This window comes from Helobdella robusta, assembly GCF_000326865.2.
Source record: "Helobdella robusta unplaced genomic scaffold HELROscaffold_20, whole genome shotgun sequence".
Classification (NCBI taxonomy): domain Eukaryota; kingdom Metazoa; phylum Annelida; class Clitellata; order Rhynchobdellida; family Glossiphoniidae; genus Helobdella; species Helobdella robusta.
This window is the reverse complement of record NW_008704084.1, coordinates 2,934,628-2,958,643: the sequence shown is the minus strand read 5'-3', so window position 1 is coordinate 2,958,643 and position 24,016 is coordinate 2,934,628. Positions and strand designations below refer to the sequence as shown.

Sequence of the window (24,016 nt, the reverse complement as noted above, 5' to 3'; positions counted from 1 at the left end):
AGTGGCTCACTAAAAGCAAAGGTGAACAAATGAAATCTCTGTATCGTATAGCAAAACAAGCAAAGCGTACGAAAAAAGACATAGTTGGTGCCTCATTTATCAAAAACGACAAAAATGAGATGGTTCTTGAACAAGATGAGATCAAGCTACAGTAGAGAGAATACTTCAACCGTCTGTCAAATCCCACCAATGTTAACTTTGATGCTCCACCCATCGAAGGTCCGATTCCAAACATCACTGTAGAGGAGCTTACTGTAGAGAACCATAGACGTCACTGTAAAGAACAGAAGTTCTGAAAGCTATGAAGGATGGATAGGCAGCAGGACCCTCTGGACTCGCAAATGATGTTATCAAAGCATCTGGTACTGCAGGTATCCAAACGTTACTACAAATTTGCCGTGAAGTGCTATTCACATCCTTCGGCAACTGCAAGAGAAGTACCTCGCAAAGCATCAACAACTTTCACACATTTTGTAGACCTTGAAAAGGCGTTTGATCGAGTTCCCCGTGAAGCAATCAGGTGGAGTCTACGTCGACAACTCATTTCAGAATATCTTGTTCGACTTGTGATGGAAATGTATACGAATACTAAGACTCTCGTCAACACAACGGTTGGAAACACAAATGCATTTGACATCGGCGTTGGAGTTCACCAAGGCTCTATCCTCAGTCCACTGTTATTTATAACTGTGATGGAAGAAATCACAAAACCGATACGCACTGGTGACATTTTGAATCTAATATATGCTGATGATATAGTTTTAACAGCCACGTCTGAGCAGAATCCAGCACAGATGTTTGAAGATTGGAACACCAGACTCGCCGATTATGGATTCAAAGTCAACATCAGCAAAACTAAAGCAATGAACACTGGTGAACCCATCCAATCCACAGCTACTGGACGATGGCCCTGTTCAGTTTTTAAAGATGGCGTAGGTAACAATTCAATCAAATGTCAGCAGTGTAACCAGTGGTATCACAAACGTTGTTCAAAAATAATTGGTACTTTATCTAAAGGGTCCAATTTTGTTTGTCCTGCTTGCATCAATTCACAACAACAAATTCGAAATAGCAATGTTTTTGAAGCCATTGAGGTAGAGAAAGTCACATCTTTTCAATATCTAGGGGATGTTCTGGATTGTACTGGAACCGCTAAAGCTGTCGTTCGAGCACGCACACGTGCAGCCTGGATTAAATGGCATCTCCTTGCCTATATATTGATGCGGCGTGACATCCACTACCACTACGATCAAGACTTTATAAATCTGTGATACGTTCGGTGTTGTTATATGGTGCAGAAACAAGGCCAATGACAACCAAACTGGAACAACAACTTCAACGAACCGACATGAAAATGCTCCGATGGATGCAACGAATTAGTCTGAAGGACCACATCAAATCTACCGAAATCCTGCGTCGTGCTAGTTTAGATGATATAAAGGACGAATGCCGGCAACACCGTCTGCGGTTGTTTGGTCATGTCAAACGATGTGGAAACAGTGCCATAACTCCTCTTGCAGATGTTGAAGTACCTGTCACACGTCCCAAAGGCCGTCCAAAGAAGTCCTGGTCGCAAACAATCGAGCAAGACATTAAAGCTCTAAATTTAAATGAAATGGATACAACTGATCGTCTAATTTTGCGCAAAAAATGGATGGCAAAGAAAACAACGTCCTACCTCGGGGAACTGGGTCTCAGGACACTAAACGAAAATTGATTGATTGATTTACTTGAGAAGTTTATTAGCCTACGCAGTATTTGATTGACTTTTCATTGAAACACCATTCTTCTTAATTTTTTTGAAACAAATTGTTCTAATTTAATTTATATATTATTAATAATATGTTTTTGAAAACCGATTGTATTAAAATAATGAGATACATCCAACAATATCACAAAATATAGTGGCTGACTTAAGATGTTTGTTAATGTACTCAGTATTTGGCTGACTTTTCACAGAAGCACAATTTAATACATTATTTCAATTTTTTAACATTATTTTTTGTTCAAATACATATTTTGAATAGTTTTTCATTTATATTTTAATAAGTTGTGTTGATTAAAAGAGGAAAATTTGTGTTTTCGTGAAAAGTCAGCCACTATATTTTGAGATATTATATACAGCACAATATACCACATTATTTTAATACAATTTAGTTTTTCAGTTATATTATAACTATTTGTTTCAATTAAATTAAGAAAAATTGGGTTTCTTTAATAAAAAGCCAAATACTCTGTTCATTAATAATTATCTCAAGTCGGCTATTATATTTTGTAATATTGTTGCAATTTACTGCATTATTTTTATTTAATATATAAATTATATTAAAACAATTTGTTTTGATTAAATTAAGAATAATTTTGTTTCATTATCTACGGATTGCAAGACAGCCAATTAGACTGACCACTTTTTTTACAGCTGTAGCATCATGCTCACGCTCATTCACACATAATGACTGTGCTGGGCAATCTGGGAGAGACAACCAAACTCTTACTTTGTGGGTACAGTGTGATGGCTGTATAAACTGGTATCACTGCTCATGTGTTGACATGAAGGGCCATGGTTTTGTCACCAGCGTTAATATAACATTAGCTTACTTGAGCCTTTAGGTAGTTGTTACATCTTAACACATGAATAATGTACCTGTTTGTATTACTGTATAAATATATCTGTGTGTTTGTATTTGTTACCATATGATACTTGATGTTACAAATTACTTATTGTTTTTAAAATTATCATCCCTTAAACATAAATATGGATGCCGGATGCTTTATATTGTCTTAATTGACGTCAAATTTTGAGCTTCGACTTAGCGTCTTGTATTGTCAACGTAGCATTGACTTTGTTGTACAAATTTCAGCCATCTCAACGTCGAATTTGTCGTGCGATTCTCACATTTTACACAGTCTAAACGATTTGCACGTCTTATCGCATCCTATTGACATTGAATTTGACATGCGGGTTCCTCACGACATATAATTTCGTCGTATTCGCCCTATAAGTGACTTATAACGTCCAATTCTCCGTGCGGGCTTCTCATGCCTTATAACGTTTAATTCGCCGTTCGATTTGCACGTCTTATAGCATCGTTACAACTAATTTCATTTTATCTTCATGTTCATTTCATCTTCATCCTCACTCTTATCATCAACTTCATTTGTCAAATTGAGCTCTTTTATTGCCTTCACCATATTTGACCCATTATTTGTTATTACTGGAAGAATCTTGTTTTGTTCAATCTGCCACTCATTTTATAAGATTTTTCATAAATGTTGCAACGCTCAGTCTCAATTTCTCTATGTAATTTTGTCCTTTTTAAAATAAAGAATACATTTTTTATCATATGATATAATATAATGTCAAGATCTTAAATTTTTACTTGGAAAATTATTTAATTTAATTAAAAAATTAACCTGGAGATTTCAGTTTTAGATCTAGAGTTTTGAACATGGTCTGCATTTTTTTCCTGTCTAAAATTGTCAGTGGCAAGTTTGCATCTATAAAAGCATCAACAATAGACTGCATTTTTTTCTTGTACTCAATCGACTCTTCAGTCTTGTCCAGCCTGTCCAAACGAATACTACTCTTTTTTCTTTTCACTCCCGCTCACTGCTCTTCCTGGCTTGTTGTTTTCATACATTAGCGCAACCGCAACAAATTGGTGACCCCGACGTGATCGAAGAAACAAGCAACCAGAGTCCCCACTCCAATGCGAATTTTTCTTTGATACAACAACACAGGATTGATCCCAACAATTCAATTATATCCACCACTTTCGCCAACACACACGCGTCAATCTGGTGGGGGAGTATTGATTGTACTGTTGGTGACATTTTTGAATGTTGCGGTAAGGAGGCGTGTTAGAATGGCGTGGCAAGGGTGCTGCGGACTGTAGCACTGTAGGGTATGCTGCAATAGTATTAAGAAGTATTAAGAAGAGAGAAAGGTCCGAATGCTGTTTCACGGAGAGCATCTGGCACTAGGAGAGCAGATGTTCTGATGAAATGTTGTGGCAGCCAGTGATCACCCGTAAAGCTGCTATCTGTGAATGTTGTTGTTGATTGATGCTGGAGTCCCATGTCAGCAGAGACCAAGCAGGATAAGCATACTCTATGACTGAACGGCCGATAGCTTTATAGGTTTGTAACAGAGTTTCTATGTGGTGGTTGCACTTATTGCTTTGTGGATGTTGTTGCGTTTGGAGGTCTTTGATGTTGTCAACTTATGGTGATGTGAAAAGGATAGCATCGTATCAAAAGTTAGGCCTAGTGTTTTTGGGTTGTTTTCCAGAGGTAGGAGCTGATTGATTGTCTGCCATCTAGGTCGCTGGCAAGTTATTTTGCATGTTTGCTACTATACATTTCAGATACGCTGGATTTTTTTGTTCATCTTTTACCTTTGAATCTTCTTACAAGGTTGATGTTAAGTTGAAATTTAGACATATTGTGACGAATCAGTCCAACAATCAGCACCGCACATAACTCTGGTGACTCGACATCTCGTTTGTTTATCTCTTTTCGTAGTGACTTAGTCAGATATCAATGCCCTGAACGAGGATTTATACTAGTTTTTTTGTTGCAGTTAGGAATACGGGAGAGAGTATTGGTTATCAAAAGGTCATGTGTAACACCTGCTTTAAGAAGTAGAAGGCCATTGCTGTTACACTTTCTAAACCACGTTTTTTGATTATCTCATTATCTCAAGTTGGATGATTTGAGTGCCACTATGTCCACATTGTAGTGCCTAAGCTCTCTGGTAACCAATGCTGTTTTTCATTGTGGCTTATAAAACCTTGACGTTTTCCAACATAATTCACATTTTGTAGGCACTTACCATAAGTATTTTTGTTTTATTTTTGAATTTTAATAGCCTAATGAGATTTTTAACAATCATAGTGAGCTGATCAAGGTTAAGGTGAAGCAGACTACGTTTAAGATACCTTTTCTAACCTCTCCCTCTATGAAGGTGCCAAAGCAATTTTAGTGGAAACTGTTCAGATACCCATGATGCTGCTGCTTCGATCCGCCAAAGATTGATGTAATTTAATAAGAAAGAGTTGCACGAATTGTTAGTCTCATTTTCTTATCTCAGCTCGTCTATACCTAGCAGCAACATGAACACTCTTACTTGAGCCAGCAAACATGCAAATGCGGACTTCAAGATAGTTCTACTCAGCTTTGATATACATTGTCACTTTTGTGTGTATAATTATTATGAAACTTAAAAAGTTTTAGTTAAGTTGTTTTTAAAAATTTTTTTCTTTAAAAAGATTCTTAATGGCTGCAGTTCAATCACTAGTGGATAAAAAGAAGAAAACCTTCATTGGATTGGCTGCTCCATTAGGTTATGTACCAGGATTAGGGAGAGGGTAAGAATTTCTTTTTACATGCATTTTTAATTTTAAAATAAAATCACCAAACATTGTTATATGACCAAGGCCATAATGTAATTTTCTGCAAAAAATTTTTTGAGTTATTTTTGAAGACAATTTTTTGTAAAAAAAAATACCTTGTCAGATTCATGGAATAATTTATTGTATATATATCTTCTAAAGTAATTGTTAGTTCGAAGCCTTCTGACGAATCGAGAATTTCAACGAGTAAAGTCTTTGTTCGTACAAGAATATTTAAAGTCACTAAATTTGTGGCGGCTGATGTGCTTGATTACCTCAGTCAGTCACTTGAAGCTTTATCGCGTTACCCTGCTTTCAAGAAGAGGATGAGCGAGGACAGACCGAATGATTTGCACCCATCAACTTTTTTTCGTTTGTGCGTAGATGTCAAATATGTGGATGACTAGTGATAGATCGTGGCTGGAATATGTCAAGATCTATCGGGGCTGGAGTTTGTCAAGCAACAACCAAGTCAAAAAAGAAAACAGAAACATCACTTGATTGATTCATTTTGTTGATAAACATGACATGGATTTTATTTCAATTTTCTGTTCTGTTTTCATTAACATTGTGTATGGAATTGGTGAGAGCGCTTTTAAGAGATTTTCATTTATAACAAGCGCTATATAAATGTAAATATAAATGTGTTATATAAATATAAATATGATCTCGGTAATATAGGAATATGTTGTTGTCATTGCTGTTTTTGAGTATATTGTTATTCTGCTGTGGTGGTCTCTGTTGTATGGTGTTTTCGGTGGATGATGCTTTGTAACCATTGCTTTTCAGTAGGTTAGTCATTTGCATTGCAGTAGTTTAGTAATTCTTTTCAGTTCCGCATTGTGATCTTTAGTTGAAGATGAATGCGTGAAGGCAAGGATTTTATTATACTTTTAACTGTTCGTTGCATTCACTCAGTTCATTTAAACAAATACCACTGTTTGTTGCATTGACGTATACGTGCATTCGTCCTCAACTGATAAATGGTTTAATTACGATCGTTTTGAAGCAACTTTTTTTCTGAAATGTTGATTCAAAATGGATTTATTTTTTATTTTGAACTATTAAATTGATTAACTATCATCATTGTTTCATTTTATTTATGTTATGTGAAATTTTAATATTCCTCATTTGAATTCAATTCTTCAATAAATTTTCAGAGCAACTGGTTTTACAACAAGATCGGATATTGGTCCAGCCAGGGATGCTGATGACATTCCGTAAGAAACGTTCTTTTCAGTTCATTCAATAAATATTAAACTGCATAATTTTCCCTCTATCCAGAATCATTATTTAATTGTTTTAACTCAGCTTCAATTTAAATTTTATTATCTTTTCATTTTCACCTTACCGCTCATTTTTAATTTTTTCACCTGATATGTTGGTAATGCTATTGCTTTCCGAGTGCTTGTTAATATGCTGGCAGTGTTAGTTCTTTTCAACTCTTATTCACTGAGTCGGTAATGTTATTACTTTCCAACTCATGGTCAATATTTTGTTATATGTGATACAAATTCTTGAACAAGATTTTATTGAGCTGGCACATCGGTGTTGTACAGAAATATTTGCAAACTTGCAAAATGAATATTCGATTTTATTGTAGTTAACTGGCTTGGATGGGTTTGTGGTGTTGGGTGATTTGAATGGTCATGTGGGGGCGGATGCAGACGGATATGAAGGTGTACATGGGGGATGGGGATATGGTATACGGAATGAGGAAGGGCGTAGAGTGTTGGAGTTGGCGGATGCACATAGCATGGTGGTGGGGAATACCTGGTTTACAAGGGAACCAGCGCGATTGATTACATATAGGTCAGGGGAGCATAGGTCAATGATAGACTATATATTGGTAAGGGCCAAACATAGGAAGTATGTGAAGAATGTGAAGGCGATACCTGGTATGCTGCAGCATAGTATGGTTGTGATGGATGTGACATCAAAAGAAATGGGGAGGAGGAAGAAGGATAAGTTTGTGGCAAAGAGAAAGACATGGAAGTTGCAAGATGCAGAGGTGAGGAAGGCATTTGAAGTGAAGGTGGCTGAAAATTGGGAGTGGTAAGGATGGAGATGTTTGGGAGAGATACAGGGACTGTCTGTTGGCTACGGCAGATAAAGTATGTGGATGGACGAAAGGAAAGTGTAGGCATGGTGAGACGTGGTGGTGGGATGAAGATATAAGAAGGGTTTTGGAGGTCAAGAAGGAGAGGTTTAGGGTATGGAGAAGGGACATGACGGAGGAAGTGGAGTCTGAGTATAGGAAGGCTAAGAAGGTTGCAAAACAGGCAGTGGCATCTGCAATGACGAAAGCATCAGATAGGTTAATGAAGGAAATGGAATTTGATGTGAGTTCGAGGAAAATGTTCAAAGTAGCAAAGCAGTCAATGAGGGATAGGAAAGATGTTATAGGGAATGGATGTGTTTGGGATGGATCTGGCAAGTTGTGCATAGATGAGGAGGAAAAAGCTCAGGTGTGGAAAGCTCATATGGAAAGGTTGATAAATGAAGAGAATGAGTGGGATGGAGATGTGAAATCCGCGGTCACACACGGACCTATAGAGAAGGTGACGATGTAGGAAGTAGAGAAAGCAGTTAGAGAAATGAAACTAGGTAAGGCGACAGGGGTTTCGGAAGTGGCGGCAGAACATATAAAAGCGAGTGGGGTTATAGGAATTGAAGTTATGATGAGAATTGCTAACAGTATGTTTGATGATGAAGGTATACCTGAGGATTGGCGACACAGTGTGTTGGTGCCGTTGTATAAGGGCAAAGGAGATGTGAGAGATTGTGGGTCATATAGGTGTGTGAAATTGCTAGAGCACGGAATGAAGGTAGTGGAGAGGGTGCTTGAGAGGAGGTTGAGAAATATGGTGACAGTTAATGAAATGCAGTGTGCGTTTATGCCTGGTAGGGGAACGGTGGATGCGTTGTTCATGGTGAGAATGTTGCAGGAGAATTATAGAAAGAAGAAACGAAGATTGTATATGTGTTTTGTGGATCTAGAAAAGGCTTTTGATCGAGTACCGAGGAACGTCATTGAATGTGCGTTGAGGAAGAAAGGAGTGAATGAGAGACTTGTTAAAGCTGTGATGTATGAAGGGGCAAAGACAAAGGTGAGGGTTGGAAGGGGGATGTCGGACGCTTTTAGTGTTAAGGTAGGGGTGCATCAAGGATCAGTGTTATCACCGTTTCTGTTTGCAATTGTGATGGATGTTGTGTGTGGAAACATAATGGAGGGGTTGTTATTTGAGATTTTGTATGCAAATGATTTAGTCTTGATGGCTGATAGCATGGAAGAATTGCAGTTAAAATTTGACAGATGGAAAAGTGTTATTGAAAAGAAAGGGTTAAAAGTTAATATTGGTAAGACAAAGGTAATGGTGAGTGGGGAAGGTGGGGAGCGAGTGATAAGTAAAATAGACCCCTGTGGGATATGTGACAGGAGAGTGAAGGCTAACCCGGTATTGTGTATAGGATGTCAGAAATGGGTGCATAAGAGATGTAGTGGTGTGAGGGTGGCACTGAAAAAGGTGGAAGGCACGTTCAAATGTAAGAAATGTGTTCATGGTGTGATTAATAGGACGGACGCAAGGACGGGGTTGAGTGGTGGTATTGAAAGAGTGGAAAGCTTTGTTTACTTAGGGGATAAGCTGAACGCGGATGGAGGATGTTTGAGCGCAGTTACGGCTAGAGTTCGTGTGGGATGAATGAAATTTAGGGAACTGGGTGGGGTATTTTGTGGAAAGAAATGGTCAGTGAAGATGAAAGGGAGGGTATATAAAGCATGTGTGAGAGCAGCGATGGTATATAGTGGTGAAACTTGGGTGTTGAGGAGAGAGGAGGAAAGTGTACTGCAGAGGGCTGAAAGAGCTATGGTGAGGATGATGTGTGGGGTTAAAGTGAAGGATAGGAGGAGTAATACAGAGCTGATGTCGATGATGGGACTGAATGAGGACATTGTGACATTGATAAGGAGATCGAGATTGCGGTGGTATGGACATGTGTTGAGAAGGGATGAAAGGGTCGGGATTAGGCGAGCGTTGGAGTTCGAGGTTGAAGGAGTGGTAGGAAGGGGTCGTCCGCGATTGGGGTGGAGAGAGCAGGTGGAGAAGGACAGGGTGATAGCGGGGTTGCGTAATACTGAGGCAAGTGACAGATGTGGATGGCGTCGAGGGGTATTTCGGTTTCATCATAGGTAGCCAAACGGCAACCCCCGATCTCGGGGAAAATGTCGTCTAAACGTGTGTTGTTGTATTGTAGTTAACTGGCTTACAGAATATTTTTTAATTTAAAAGGGAGGAAAGGCATGCTCCACCTTCAAAAAAGAAAAAAGATGATGAAGAGGAAGAGGAAGATCTCAATGATGCTAACTACGATGAGGTGAGCTTGTTTATTCAGAAAAAGCATTTAAGTCTTTTTGTCATCAATGCAGTTTCAAGAAATATTTAAATACCTTTTTTTTGTTGGTGAAAGTTTGAAGGTTATGGAGGTAGTATCTGTGCGAGAGATCCTTATGACAAAGATGACGAAGAAGCTGACGAAATATACTTCAGCATTGACAGTCGCATGGATGAGAAACGAAAGGAGAGAAGAGAAAAACGCATGAAAGAAGAATTGGAAAAATATCGTCAAGAAAGACCAAAAATTCAGCAGCAGTTTTCTGACCTCAAGGTTAATAAATTTTTTTTGATGTAATAACATCACTTTCCATAAAAGTACAGAGGCTATTTATATTTCGGTCGCCAACTCAAATTACTCTTCTTTTCACCAGTAATCGAAAAGAGAGCATTCAAAAGAAAAATAGAAAGAAATTTATTAGAGAGGTAGATCTATAGAAATATAAATTAATAAACCTGGATATGATTGGAAGGAGTATATGAAGATTTAAAGAAAGTGAGCCTGTAGCGAATCATTGACTCTGTTGCAAACAATTTATTAAGGTTTAGCAGAAAATAAAAATCTTTCCAGTTCTTTCTTAATTGTTTTGAGAAAAAGTCCTGTCCTAATCCAATCAATGATGGCGGCAAGCTGTTCCAAACAGCAATATAAACTGCAACAGAAATATTCCATGAACCAATCTGCAAATGTGCACTGGCACCGTTATGTAGTTTTATTTCATCTGATATTAAGTATTTAATAAGAATTAACAAAGCTAATGTCTCAAATAGTTTGTTATACGTGTGTTCTTTTTTGTTTTGCATCAACACATAAACAATAAATTTTAAAAATAAGTGCAGTTTTAAATGTCCCATCCATAAGCTAAAAACCAGGGCTTCGAACCGTAATTTTTTTCGTTCCGGTTTTCGGTTTCGGTTCGACTAACAAAATATATTTCGGTTCAGTTCCAGTTTTCGTTCCAGATAAAATTTCGGTTCGGTTCCGGTTATCGGTTCAGTTCCGGGAAACGTTTTTGCCCATCAAAGTTATTAAATTTTGTAAATGGTCATCACAATCCTACTGGCACAAATTTGTAAAGCAAAGTAAAGAAAACTTATAAAATGATGTAAAATTATTGATAAGAAGCCAAATTAATTTTCAATTTTAATAAAAAATTTTAAATTAAAAATTCCGTAACAAATAATTCTGAATGCAATAATCACGAAACTTAGCGAAAAAAAATTAATTATCTTCCAGACAAGAAATGTAAGGTGAATTTCTTTGACATTACGTGGTGGAGCGCACTAATAAATTTGCGGGCAAATATATTTAATTAATTATATTTAATTGCGTTATTGTAAATGTTGCCGGTATCGCGTGTATCGGATATTCTAGTTATTGACATATCATTGTTAATTAAATTTCAACTCATTAAGAAACTATTAGTCATGAATTTTTTAAGTTTCTAAATATACAAAAAAATGTGTTTAAATATTTTTTTAGCCAGCAAATGGAAACAAAGTATAAAAATGCACAACATTTCTCAGAAAACAAAAGTATATATTTATATACAATGACTAAAACAGATGAAAATTTCCTCTAATAAAATGTCTTCTAATGTATTTTCATTCAAACTGTTTCTGCAATCTCTAAGTATAAATTTTAATCCGGGAAATGATCTTTCTACACTCACTTGTGTAGCCGGTACACCAAGAATCTCTTTAGCTATTTTGTATAGTTGAGGATATTTATCTTTATTTTCTCCCCAAAACTGATAACAGATTTTCTTCTTTCTAACCTTGGTATGTGTTCAAATTCTTTCAAAAGGTATTCTATATCAACATCATCAGCTGCTGATAAAGAAAATTTATAGGCAGTCGTCATTTCTTCTTTGTTTTTTAAAAATACTTCAAAATCATCCAATGGTTCAAGTTCAACAGATTCACTTGACGAAACTTCCAAAGAAGAACTAAGTGATAAATCAATTTTTTCTAAAAACTTTAATTTGTTCCAAACCAATTTTAAATGTTGTACTGCTAGAGATTTTTGTTGCAGAGTAAGCAATATTTGAAATCTTGGATCTAGATAAATTAATCCTAATAAACTTTCGTTGTTTAATAAAATCTTTTCTCTGACATCTAAATTTTTAAGTAAAATTTCAGTAAAAAAATTTTTTAATTTAAGTTTACACTCTATCCAAACACCATAAAAATCACTCAAAGTTAACTGTTCACTTTGTAATTTTAAAGTTGTTTCAAATAGTGGATGGAGGCTGTCAACTATTAAATTTATTTTCATCCATTTGTTTTCATGAAAATAGTAATCTAGATTACTCTCTGCCAAGGATGAACTAAACTGTCTACATTCTAATAAAGATTTCATCATGTTATAGGTACCGTTTCATCTGGTTGGGCAATCTAAAATTGGTCTTTTGATTTTTAAATCTTTCATTTTCAAAATAAGGGATGAAATTCGCAATTTTTTTACTAAATCTTTACAATTTTTTTACACCATGTTAGCTCCATTGTCTGTAGTAATAGAATAAATTTGTTTTATATCAAGATTGTATTTATCTAAAACTTTCTCGACCATATTTTTAATATATACCCCAGTGTGTTTATTTTTTAATTCTGTCATACCCAAAGTAAACAAATTTATTTTATCATCTTTTATTATCTGTGCATTAATTCCTAAAATTGATCTATTTAATCGAGTAGCTGTGTCAATTTTTAAAGAAATCATTTGTTTTCTAAGTATGTCACTTATTTTACAAATGATTTTGGAAGCCGTTTCTGGAATTAATAATTTAACATTTTCGGGGTTTATGGTAAAATTATTTCCAATAGCAGAAATTACCGGATCTAATATTTTTCTAAATCCTGAATATTCTAGCATTTCAAACGAGCATCCATTAACTGTAATAAGTTCGACGCAGGCTTTAAATATAGTTTCTTTGTTTAATTGGACTTTCAAAAACTCTGATTTTACGAAAATATCCAAACCACATTGATTATCTGCATGGCTGGTATCTGCTACATCATCTTTCTTAGTCAACTTTAACTTTTTTTTTGAACATTTTCGTATTCGTCATCATGATAACGTTTCAAATGACGTTCCAAATTGACAACGTGATTTCCTTTCAAAATCGTTTTACAGATATTACATGTGCTTTTATCCTCTAATCTATTGTATGAAAAAAAATCTCTGCTTGTGTTTTCTAGGTTTCGTCCCATTCTAAATTTTAAAAATAAAATTATCTTTAAGCATAAAAAAATATTTAATCAATGTTTCATTTACGTTAGATAGAAATTTTGCTATAATTTTAAAGTTAAATTACAAATTCAGTAAATTTTGAAAAATTTTACTTAATTTCTATAAATAAGTTTACATTTACGAAAATTTTGAAAAACTTTTATCTGATATCTAACTTCTCTTTTTGATCAATTTATTGAATTCATCAACTCCAACACAATTATAAACAACGTGGGAACGGAAATAAAATAGCGAAGAAAAAAAATAGAAGATTACAAATGATCAAAGATATTATACAAACATGGAAAAATAACAAAGACTTTTGAAAAAGTGCTCGTTATAAAAAATATATTAACGGCTTCGAACCGGAACGTTATTTTTTTCGTTTCGGTTTCGGTTCGGCAAGCAAAAAATATTTCGGTTCAGTTCCGAGTTTCGTTTCGGCTAAAATATCGGTTTTTTCAGGTTTTCGGTTCTGTTCCGGTTCGAAGCCCTGCTTAAAACATGTAGTTACTTGGAGTATAAAAATTTGAATAATTTGCATTTTAAACCCGATAAACTCAAATTATGGAACATTGATAGAAAAAATCTCATGTAGGTTGGAAATAGCAAAGCTATATCGCTCTTATGATCTTGTGTGAGCTTGCTGCAAAGCAGTACTAACAAATTGATTATTGAATTTCGTTCATAGTGAAAACTTTCATGTCTGCTTTGCTCTGGTAGTCTGCTATAACACAATAATGCCTGAAGTCTGTGTAAAATAGATTTCATTATCTGTTTAAAGATTTAAAACCCACATTTTAAGAGAGAATTGTCTGGAGTGACTCTGGACGAATGGACCAACCTGCCTGAAATCGGAGATGCACGAAACAAAAGAATGAGGAACCCGAGAGCTGAAAGGTTGTTTGCTAGTCTTCTTACAGAATTTTTGACTTATTACTTTTGAACACAATGTTTTTTTTGTTTTCAACGCCAGCAAATATTTTTAAATGCCATTTTTTGATCCTATCTTTAGACATTCGATTTTATTTTTTTTTTTTTTTATAAAGTGTACCTGTCAAGTTTTCAAAGTTAATAAATCTTTAAAACATAAATCAATCAATCAATCTTCGTTTAGCGTGATTGATTGATTCATGTTTTAAAGGTTTATTAACTATGAAAACTTGACAGGTACACTTTATAAAAAAAAAAATGAATCAATTTAAAACATGAATCAATTATGAATCCAATTTTTAAACGTGGAGTTTATTTACTTCTACGTCTCAATCATTTAAACTAAAGATTTCACATTTAATTTACCAGCTCAAACATTGATATGTTACAAATAATACGAATACTATTATGTTACAATGATTATTTTCATTATTTTTTTGAAAGTACTTCTTAATAAATAGAATAATTTAATAAAGCATTTTTAAGTAGTGTGTTTAATTTTGTCTCCTAAATAATAGAAAACTAACAAATCAAATTTAAAAAAATAATCAAGTTGGTAATGTGGCAAACCGTTTAATTGGACGAGCCGATGTGGTTCGATTAACCGGTTTTTATGTGAATGTTCCATTAAAAAATCAATTTAAGTACATACGCATATCAACATATTTTATGCACATCTGCCATTATTATTGTTATTATTGGTGTTGTTATGCTTACATTCAGGTTTACACCCATGCCAGATTCGGTGTTGAGCAAAAATGTTCACATGGGCGATACAACGACGGCAGTTGATTTGAGAGAACAGAGATTCGGTGGACTAACGTCTCCATTCCCCGGTAGCAACACACCTGCAAGTATGCTTGCTTCTATGGGCTGTTTTGGAAAATAAAAATTCATTTCAATCTTTGATTTATCATTCAAATTTATACTCTTAAATATATAATTTTCTTTATAAAACTTTTATATTCATTTATTGAGCTCAGAAAACCAACTATTTGTACAGCATTACTAAGTATTTTACAATAAAAATCATTTTCATACTATGATAGTCCAAAAATTTTTTTTTTAACTTTTGCCGAGTTTTGAAAAGTTTAGTAAAGTTGAACAAAATCTATGAAATGAAGAACAAACACATTTCCAACAATTTAACTATGGTAAATGCACTTTTTTGATACAGTAATGCATTTTATGATGCGCAACCATTATAAAACATATTGGCATTATTTTGTAGCATCATATTGTCGTTCAAACCTTAGATACCAATCTTAAATTTAGAGATTTTTAATGTATGCCATCACCGATTTGGGTTACCTACCTGTTTTTTCCACTTTTCCATCCCTTACTCTTTTCCATCCTTCTTTTCAAAAGCCACTTTCAGTTTTAAGCTAAGCAACATTTAGTCTTTGCGTTTTAAGCCAAGCAACATTTAGTCTTTGCACAGTGACACATTTTTCCAAATAAATTCCCCTGGCTTAGTCGATTTTTCTCTTTCACTTTGACTTTTTTCATGATTTCGCATTTTAACCAATGATTCATCACTATTTTCTCACATGCCCATACCATTTCACTTTTTTTTACAGCTCCTCCCCTCATAACCAATGTCGTCTCTCAAGAAAATGTTTGCTTACATTTTTAACATTTTATAATTAGCTCCATCTTCAATCTTTTTTGGCTCTTTATCGATATAGCCTATGTTTCAATGTACAAAGTAATTTTAAAACTTTGATGTATTCAATACTGTCTTCATCATCACACCTTGGCAATATTTATTTTAATATAATACTCAAATTTAATTTTAGCTGACATCGATATGAAAAAGATAGGAGAAGCCCGAAATGCTCTGATGGACATAAAATTAACTCAAGTTTCTGATTCTGTATCAGGACAAACTGTTGTGGACCCGAAAGGCTATCTCACTGATTTGCAATCAATGATTCCCACTAGAGGCGCCGACATCAGGTTTTTAACTTTTGTTTATACAATTGTTCTAGCATTTTTTGTTAAACTGTTTGTTCAATTGTTCTATCATTTTTTTGTTAAACTATTTGTTCAATTGTTTTAGCATTTTTCTGGTAAACGGTTTGTTTATTTGCTTGTTCAGTTATTCTAATATTGCTAATTCAGTGATGTAATATTACTAATTCAGTGATGTGAAGAAAGCTCGCTTGCTGCTTAAATCAGTTAGGGAAACGAATCCTAAACATCCTCCAGCGTGGATTGCATCGGCCACTCTGGAAGAGGTAACTGGAAAGTTGCAGGCTGCCAGGAATCTTATCATGTCCGGTTGTGAGCAGTGTCCAAAAAGTGAAAATTTGTGGATGGAAGCAATCAGGTTGATGCCGGGAGACCAAGCGAGAGTTGTTGTGGCACAAGCAGTCAGACATCTGCCCCAATCTGTAAGCATCTGGATGAAGGCAGCTTCTCTTGAATCAAATTCTAATGATAAAAAAATCATTTTCAGAAAAGGTATTTGTTCATTCAACGTCAGATTAATTTAAATTAATTTTGTTAGTTTTTTTTAATTTTTCATTTCTATGAAACAGCTCTTGAAAATATACCGAATTCTGTGGCCTTGTGGAAAGCTGCTGTTGAATTGGAGGATGAAGAAGACGCAAGAATATTATTGAGCAGAGCGGTTGAGTGTTGTCCTAGCAATGTTGAGGTTTGCCAAAAAACTTTATTTAGTACCAATAAACTGTTTTTCTATTTGTCTGTCTATCTATCTGTTCATCTATCTATTCAGACTTTGTCAAGTTTTTAATTGGTTTGGGTAATTTTGATGACAATAATGAATAATTTTAAAATACTATAAAAATGAAAATTTTGACCTCGCTTATGTGGTGAGAAGCAGAAAATAAATCGAACTGAATTTTCATTTTCACATTTTTCTTCAGCATCTCATTAGGCTTCTGCAGATTTGATCTCATCCTTGTGATGTAGTTTTTTAATTGCTAGATATTTAAAAAGTTACTTTTTGAAAAAGTTTGTATTCTGGCGAACATTTTAATATTTTAAGAACATTTTAACATTTAAGAACTTGAACGCATATATACAATTTGTGTATACAGTTTTGCAAATTTTATCTAGCTTCTGATGCACGCGCGATTTTGTTAGAAGTTTTATTGCCCTTGATAGGTGTTTTTTATTAAATCTATGTAATATATGTAAATATTTTATTTAAATAATTGTAATAAATAATGTAGTAATAAAAATGTTGAAAATGAAAAAAATAATAAAATTAATAAATGTTATAATTATTTTCGGTTATTATATACTTCTTAACCCGTTTTAATTTAATTTCACAAATTAGTTATGGCTAGCCTTGAGCAGACTGGAGACATATGAGAATGCAAAAGCTGTACTAAACAGAGCCAGAAATCAAATACCAACTGATCGTCAGATTTGGATTACTGCTGCCAAATTGGAGGAGGCAAATGGAAATTTTTCTATGGTACCTAAGATTATTGAAAAAGGTTACTTTTCTGTTTATCGATAATAACAAACGAAATCCAAAATCTTGGTTGTACATAGATTTTAAGTTAATTGACATTTTAAATTAATTGACAATTAAAAATTTTTTGAGCTCATTTATTAATATTAACTGATAATTATAAAGTTCATTGTCCTTCTAAAATTATCACGTTAACATGATTTCATCTTACAACAGCTCTGACATCGTTACGGGCTAGTGGTGTTGAAATCAATAGAGAGCAATGGTTGAAGGATGCAGAAGATGCTGAAAAATCTCACAGTGTTCACACCTGTCGAGCCATCATGTAATTTTTTTAAACAATTTTTCAACACAACAGTTTTTTTGTTACCTAACTTCTTTTCACTTTCAGTAATAACATCATAGGAATTGGCATGGAGGATGAAGAGAAAAAGGAGGCATGGATGACAGATGCAGATTCCGTATGCATTCAACTTTTTTACATTTTGAACATTAATTATTAAATGACTTAATTTTAATATTTTGTTTGCAGTGTGCAGTTCATGGTGCAATCGAGTGCGCAAGAGCAATTTACACCCATTCACTTTCTGTTTTCCCTAATAAAAAAAATATCTGGCTCGCTGCTGCAGCATTTGAGAAAGATTATGGATCAAGGTTAACATACAAAATGTTTTTAATTTTACAAAACTTCATTTCTCATATCTCACATACTAACAAATTTATTTTGTCTTATAGTTACTAACTTGTACAGACTCCGTAAATACATGAAACGACATAAATACATATACATATACAAAATATACAAATTACGTTTACATACTCTTACGTATGATCATGGAGAATAAATGGCATATAGAAAACAGAATGCAGAAATGTGTATCAGTGAACAGCTTGAACAGTTTTTTCTTGAACAGCTTTGGCGTGAAACAGTGCTTCTTGCAAAATGTGTTATGCTAAAATGGTTTCATTCTGTGCACTCTTCAAACCCCTAAATAAATTCATGTGTTCCCATTAAAAACTTATTTATTCGATTGCTTGTAATGTGAGCCTCATTTAGTCACTTACTTGTCATATGAACAATGTCCATGGTACCTTCAATAGGTTAGATTGATAAGCAGTGTTGCGCAATGAGTGGTGCAATTTCTTTGAAAGCCTTTGCGATTATCAAGATTATCAATAATAATAGAATTTTATTGTGTCTGAAGTCGGAAATTTTATAAAGAGCTGAAGTCGGAAATTTTTTGAGGGTTGGCTTGATTAAGAGTCGGATCTTTTTCATCCTACACCCTGTATTTTACTGAACCATTTGTTGGCTACCAATGTTTTTAACTATTGAAATATCAACATTCAATCATGAAAAAAACTTCTATTTTCTAGATCATGATCTATTTTTCTGTTGAATTCTAATTAATTATTTCTGTTTAAGGGAAAGTTATGAACTGTTGTTACAAAAGGCAGTCACACATTGTCCAAAAGTCGAAGTTCTTTGGCTGATGGGTGCAAAATCAAAATGGCTTGCTGTTAGTAATTTTAAATTTTGATTTCATTGTCCATCTACATTTTGTTTTGTAATTTTCGATATATCATGCATAACTTTTACTACTCAAACAACGAGAAAACACCAACAATATAACGGTAGTAATCTGAAATTAATGAACACTGACTATTTACTTTGAACATATAAAGGGTGATGTTTCAGCTGCCAGAAGTATTCTATCCTTGGCGTTTCAGGCTAATCCTAACGCCGAAGTCATTTGGTTAGCAGCAGTGAAATTGGAATCGGAAAACAATGAATTTGAAAGAGCAAGGAGGTTGCTACAGAGAGCTAGATCAAATGCTTCTACTGCTAGAGTTTGTTTAATTTTTATTAGCTTGTTAACAGTTAACAAATTAATAAACTTTCGTTAGAAATAAAAAAATTCATTTAATTATTGGATTGACTTTCATTCATAAGATGAGTGTTTCACCAGGGATTTTATTACCCAGCTATGTTAAGCTGTTTTGAACCGTGGACGTCCCTTAAATGAGATATCCGGAAAATAATGGTAATAGATAAATATTTTGATAATTAAGTGTTCTAGTTTTGACTTCAGTTAATTACAAAATTGGCGTTAGTAACTTGTTTCAACAACATGTTTGCTCAAATATAATTTAAAAATAAAATCTTTGAGGTTAAATTTGCATTAGGTAAATTAAATTTAAGTTTAAATTGAGTAGTTACAAAAGTGTTATCTAAAAATTCTAATGCTTGAGTGATAAAAAAGTGTTTTCAAGTTAACAACCACCACAACCATGTCATCATCAACTACCTCCACAACTATGTTGTCATCGACTGCTAATTTAAATATTTTTTAAAGGTATTTCTGAAGTCTGTGAAACTGGAGTGGTGTTTGGGAGACATTGCAAAAGCCAGGATATTGTTACAAGAATCAGTTGATCTGTACCCTTCATTTGCAAAAGTAATTAAAGTTTTACTGGAAAAACTTCAATCTTACAGTTATGTGAATTTATTTGTGTATAATTTATTTATCGTTTATTTATAATTTAAAATATCTAGCTGTGGATGATGAAAGGTCAAATAGAAGAACAAGAAGGCAACATTGAAGATGTGAGAGAAATTTACAAGCAAGGAGTTAGTGACAGATTTTTTCATGATTTGTTTTTAATGGATATATTGGTTGATAACTGGATAAATAAACAGAATATTGTTTTTTCAACAGATACAAAAGTGTCCTGAATCAATTCCATTGTGGTTGTTGCTATCTAGAGTTGAGGAAAAAGCTGGTTTGTTGATCAAGGCGAGGGCAGTCCTGGAGAAAGCCAGACTGAAAAATCCAAAAAACGCGGATTTATGGCTTGAAGCTGTTAAGCTTGAAAATAGAGCCGGTCTCAAAAGCATAGCACTCAATTTAATGGCTAAAGGTTATATTATATATATATATATATGTGTGTGTGTGTGTGTGTGTGTGTGTGTGTGTGTGTGTGTGTGTGTGTGTGTGTGTGTGTGTGTGTGTGTGTTGGATAAAGACTGTCAGAAATGCAATTATTGATGAAAATCACAGCATGTTCTGCATTTGTTAACTTCATATTTAACTTCGATTTTTCTAACGTATCAATTTGAACACCGAAGATGGTATAGAAATGCTGAAAAAAGCTTTTTTGCTCTATTATGCATAAAATAAACAAAAATTTTGGTTTTGAACACAAGAAACTTGAAAATGATTTACGATCAACCGTTAGAAAAATCAAAAAGTTAAATAGAAAGTCAAGCATAGCATTAAATTTAATGGCTAAAGGTTATATATATATATATATATATATATATATATATATATATATATATATATATATATATATATATATACACACTTATGTTATTTTCTTGATCGGTTTTCTCCAGCCAAAGAGGCAAAACTAACATGCCCATCCATTTCTGTTTTTTGCAATTTCTTCTAATGATATTTTAATTTTTCCAGTAGTTCTCGCGTGTATTGGTAATCCAACTCTTTCCTAATCTCGACTTGGTCTATTTCATTTTGGGTCTGCCTTTTTATCTGTTCCCATTTGGCTAATACTTACAAATTTTTTTAGGTGTTCTGAACTCCTACATCCTCATATATCTTGCCCAATTCATCCTATTTTTGCATTATTGTCCCCATTAGCATAAGTACATCATTTCTTCGTGTTCTGTCGAGTATCTCTTGAGAATTAATGTAGAACTCATCCTTGGTGAATACATCACTATTCTTTGTGGGCGCATATGCCTTTATAAATGTGACATTGGTATGTCTGAACTTAGCCCGTATTTTGATTAATCTTTCGTATTTTCATTATTCTTTAATTCGCGAAATTCATATCCGTTACCATTTTAGCCAACTTGGTATCTATTGCTATGTTCACGCCCCTTTAATGTTTGTTTCCAATCTCTGGTCCACATCACCAGAGTGGTCCACATTTATGTGACGTCATCTTCCCACTTCTAGTTCAATGAGTCACTGATCTCACATATCTTGTTAACATTTTTTCATTTCCATTGTCAATTGGAATGATTTTCTTGCTCTGTGTATGAGTTCTGACGTTGTAATGTTAACTCTCCTTTTCTCTTTAGCATTGAAGACACTTCTTGAATATGCTCTTCCTGTCGAGTCATGTTGATGTGGGTTTTCTGGTAGGTGTAGACTTCTTAGCCAATAAATCGGTTAAATTTTTTACATACTGTCAAGAATTCGGTTATGTTCTATATATATATATATATATATATATATATATATATATATATATATATATATATATATATATATAATATATGTTTTTGTGTGTGTGTTAGGAGCCGTATTATTTACGTTTATTTATTTATTTAAACCACTTTCATTCTTGATCCATTTATCTATCATTTCAATTAATTATTTTTTGGTCCGATAAGTTTAAACAGATGTTAAATATGTTTTTACAAAAATTTCCAAATAATTTATTTTATCAGCACTTCAGGAGTGTCCTGATTCAGGGAAGCTTTGGGCTGAAGCCATTTTTATGGAACCTCGTCCTCAAAGAAAAACTAAAAGTGCAGATGCTCTCAAAAAGTGCCAACACAATGCCTACGTCCTACTGGCTGCAGCAAAGTAAGAGTTGCATACGTTAATTTTTTTAGCGTTTAGAACAGGAGTGGCTAATCATTTTATGCCATGCACACAATTTTTATCAACTTCTATTTAAATGCACCGCACTATTTTGTATTTGTCAGTGCTCTCTCTCTCTTTCTCCGTCTCTCTCTCTCTCCCTCTCTCTCTCTCACTCTCTCTCACTCCCTCTCTCTCTCTCTCTCTCTCTATATATATATATATATATATATATATATGTATATATATATATATATATATAGGCCTACAGTAACAAACCTAAATAAACTATATATATATATATATATATATATATATATATATATAGGCCTACAGTAACAAACCTAAATAAACTATACAAACAAACAAATAAAACCACAGCCGTATCAAACACTGATGATGACAAATATTTGTCGAAAAAAAGCTGTATAAAATTTATTCTAATGTTCAAAAGTTAAAAATAACTAACCTAACCTTAACAACCCTAACCATATATATTCCTGGTTGTGTTTACGAACACTATTTTTGCATAATACATGCATAATTACTAATTATTAATTAGCATAATTATCTGCGTTGGATGGCTAATTGTGCAACACATGATCGTGTAATGCAACACTGTTCACCATCCCTGGTTTAGAAGATCACTTTTGTAATCTGGTAAATTAATAATGAATGCATCCCGTTATTTTTATTTGTACAATTTTAATTCTTTACGTCATTCGATTGGATTGGTGCAATATTTTATTTTAAATAATATATTTTGGTAATTCAATTAAAAATAAAGAGCTTTTTAAATGACACAAATTAAGGTCTGTTGTTACATTTACCATGATAGAATGTGTAATTTGAGATCTTGATAACCAGATTTTTTTGAGAGCATGTTTATGTGGAAGTTTTGAAGATGTATTTTAATACATTACAGTTTTTTTAATGCAGACTATTTTTTTAACAAAGTTGACCACGTTCACTGCAGGTTGATTTGGTCGGAAAGAAAATTAGATAAAGCCCGTGAATGGTTTAAAAGAACAGTGAAATTAGATGGAGACCTAGGTGACGCTTGGGCACACTTCTACAAATTCGAGCTGATCCATGGTTCAGAGGTATTGCTTCAGTTGTTCATATTATTGATACTCGTTTTTAAAGCTGTTAAACATCTGAATAAACAGAGCAGCCGTATGAAATTGGTTGACAAGTGGTCGTAGATACCTACGAATGAGAGTCCTTTTTTTGTGTTTTTTATTCGTCTTGTTTCATTTTATTGTACACATGGAGATAAGTGCGCATAGGAATACATGAACTTCATGTAAACATATGAACAATGAAGACGCTAGAAACGTGAGAAAAGTATTATTATTAAAGTATAAATCTGTGAATAAATCGTGCACGCCAACAACTATGTTTATAAACAAAATTAAACTTACATAAATCAAGCAAAAATGACCAACATTAAATTTTAAAAAATCAATTGACAGGTTCAACAAGAAGAAGTAAAACGACAGTGCTTGAGTGCCGAACCGAAACACGGAGAGTTATGGTGCAAAGTTTCTAAGGATATAAAAAACTGGAGACTGAAAACTGAGGACATTTTGCCTTTAGTTGCTCAACTGGTTCCCATACCGTCTTAATTATATCATTTACGTTTTGAATGTTTCATAAATTAGCTAATGATGACTGATTCAACTTGTTTGTATCTTTAACCATTACCTTTATACATTATTGTCAAAGATATATGGAACAAAACAGTTTAACAATCATTCGATGAATCATAAAAATTTGTTTTGATGTATATGTCAGGCAGTGAAGTTAAAACTAAATGAATAAACTTTGTGAATACATTTTTAATAAATATACGATTATTGTTATATATATTGAAAAGCCTAACCGTAAACTTTCAATAGCTAAAAATTTGGTCTATTTTATCAAATATGGCTTCAATTATAGTCTTCCAGCATATATTAGTATTAATATCATTAGTATAAATATGCGCTTCTTAA

At 33.6% G+C, this 24,016-nt stretch overlaps 2 protein-coding genes across 2 annotated transcripts; one reads left to right on the top strand and one right to left on the bottom strand.

The window, feature by feature from the left end:
• Window positions 1–3,247: 3,247 nt before the first annotated feature.
• HELRODRAFT_171462 (hypothetical protein) lies at window positions 3,248–4,655 on the bottom strand (the record flags this gene model as incomplete). The annotated part of the gene is made up of 4 exons (XM_009018175.1): window positions 3,248–3,312; window positions 3,415–3,566; window positions 3,695–3,798; window positions 4,632–4,655. 4 exons carry the CDS (start codon window positions 4,653–4,655, stop codon window positions 3,248–3,250), a joined length of 345 nt encoding a protein of 114 aa, XP_009016423.1.
• A 622-nt stretch (window positions 4,656–5,277) lies between these two features.
• HELRODRAFT_77344 (hypothetical protein) lies at window positions 5,278–23,647 on the top strand (the record flags this gene model as incomplete). The annotated part of the gene is made up of 21 exons (XM_009018174.1): window positions 5,278–5,369; window positions 6,554–6,613; window positions 9,686–9,770; window positions 9,864–10,061; window positions 13,825–13,919; window positions 14,676–14,827; window positions 15,752–15,911; window positions 16,099–16,418; window positions 16,496–16,614; window positions 17,263–17,425; window positions 17,620–17,728; window positions 17,795–17,864; window positions 17,936–18,057; window positions 18,830–18,923; window positions 19,090–19,254; window positions 19,761–19,862; window positions 19,961–20,035; window positions 20,124–20,325; window positions 21,884–22,022; window positions 22,996–23,122; window positions 23,495–23,647. The coding sequence occupies 21 exons, from the start codon at window positions 5,278–5,280 to the stop codon at window positions 23,645–23,647; spliced, it is 2,802 nt and encodes a 933-aa protein (XP_009016422.1).
• Window positions 23,648–24,016: the final 369 nt, after the last annotated feature.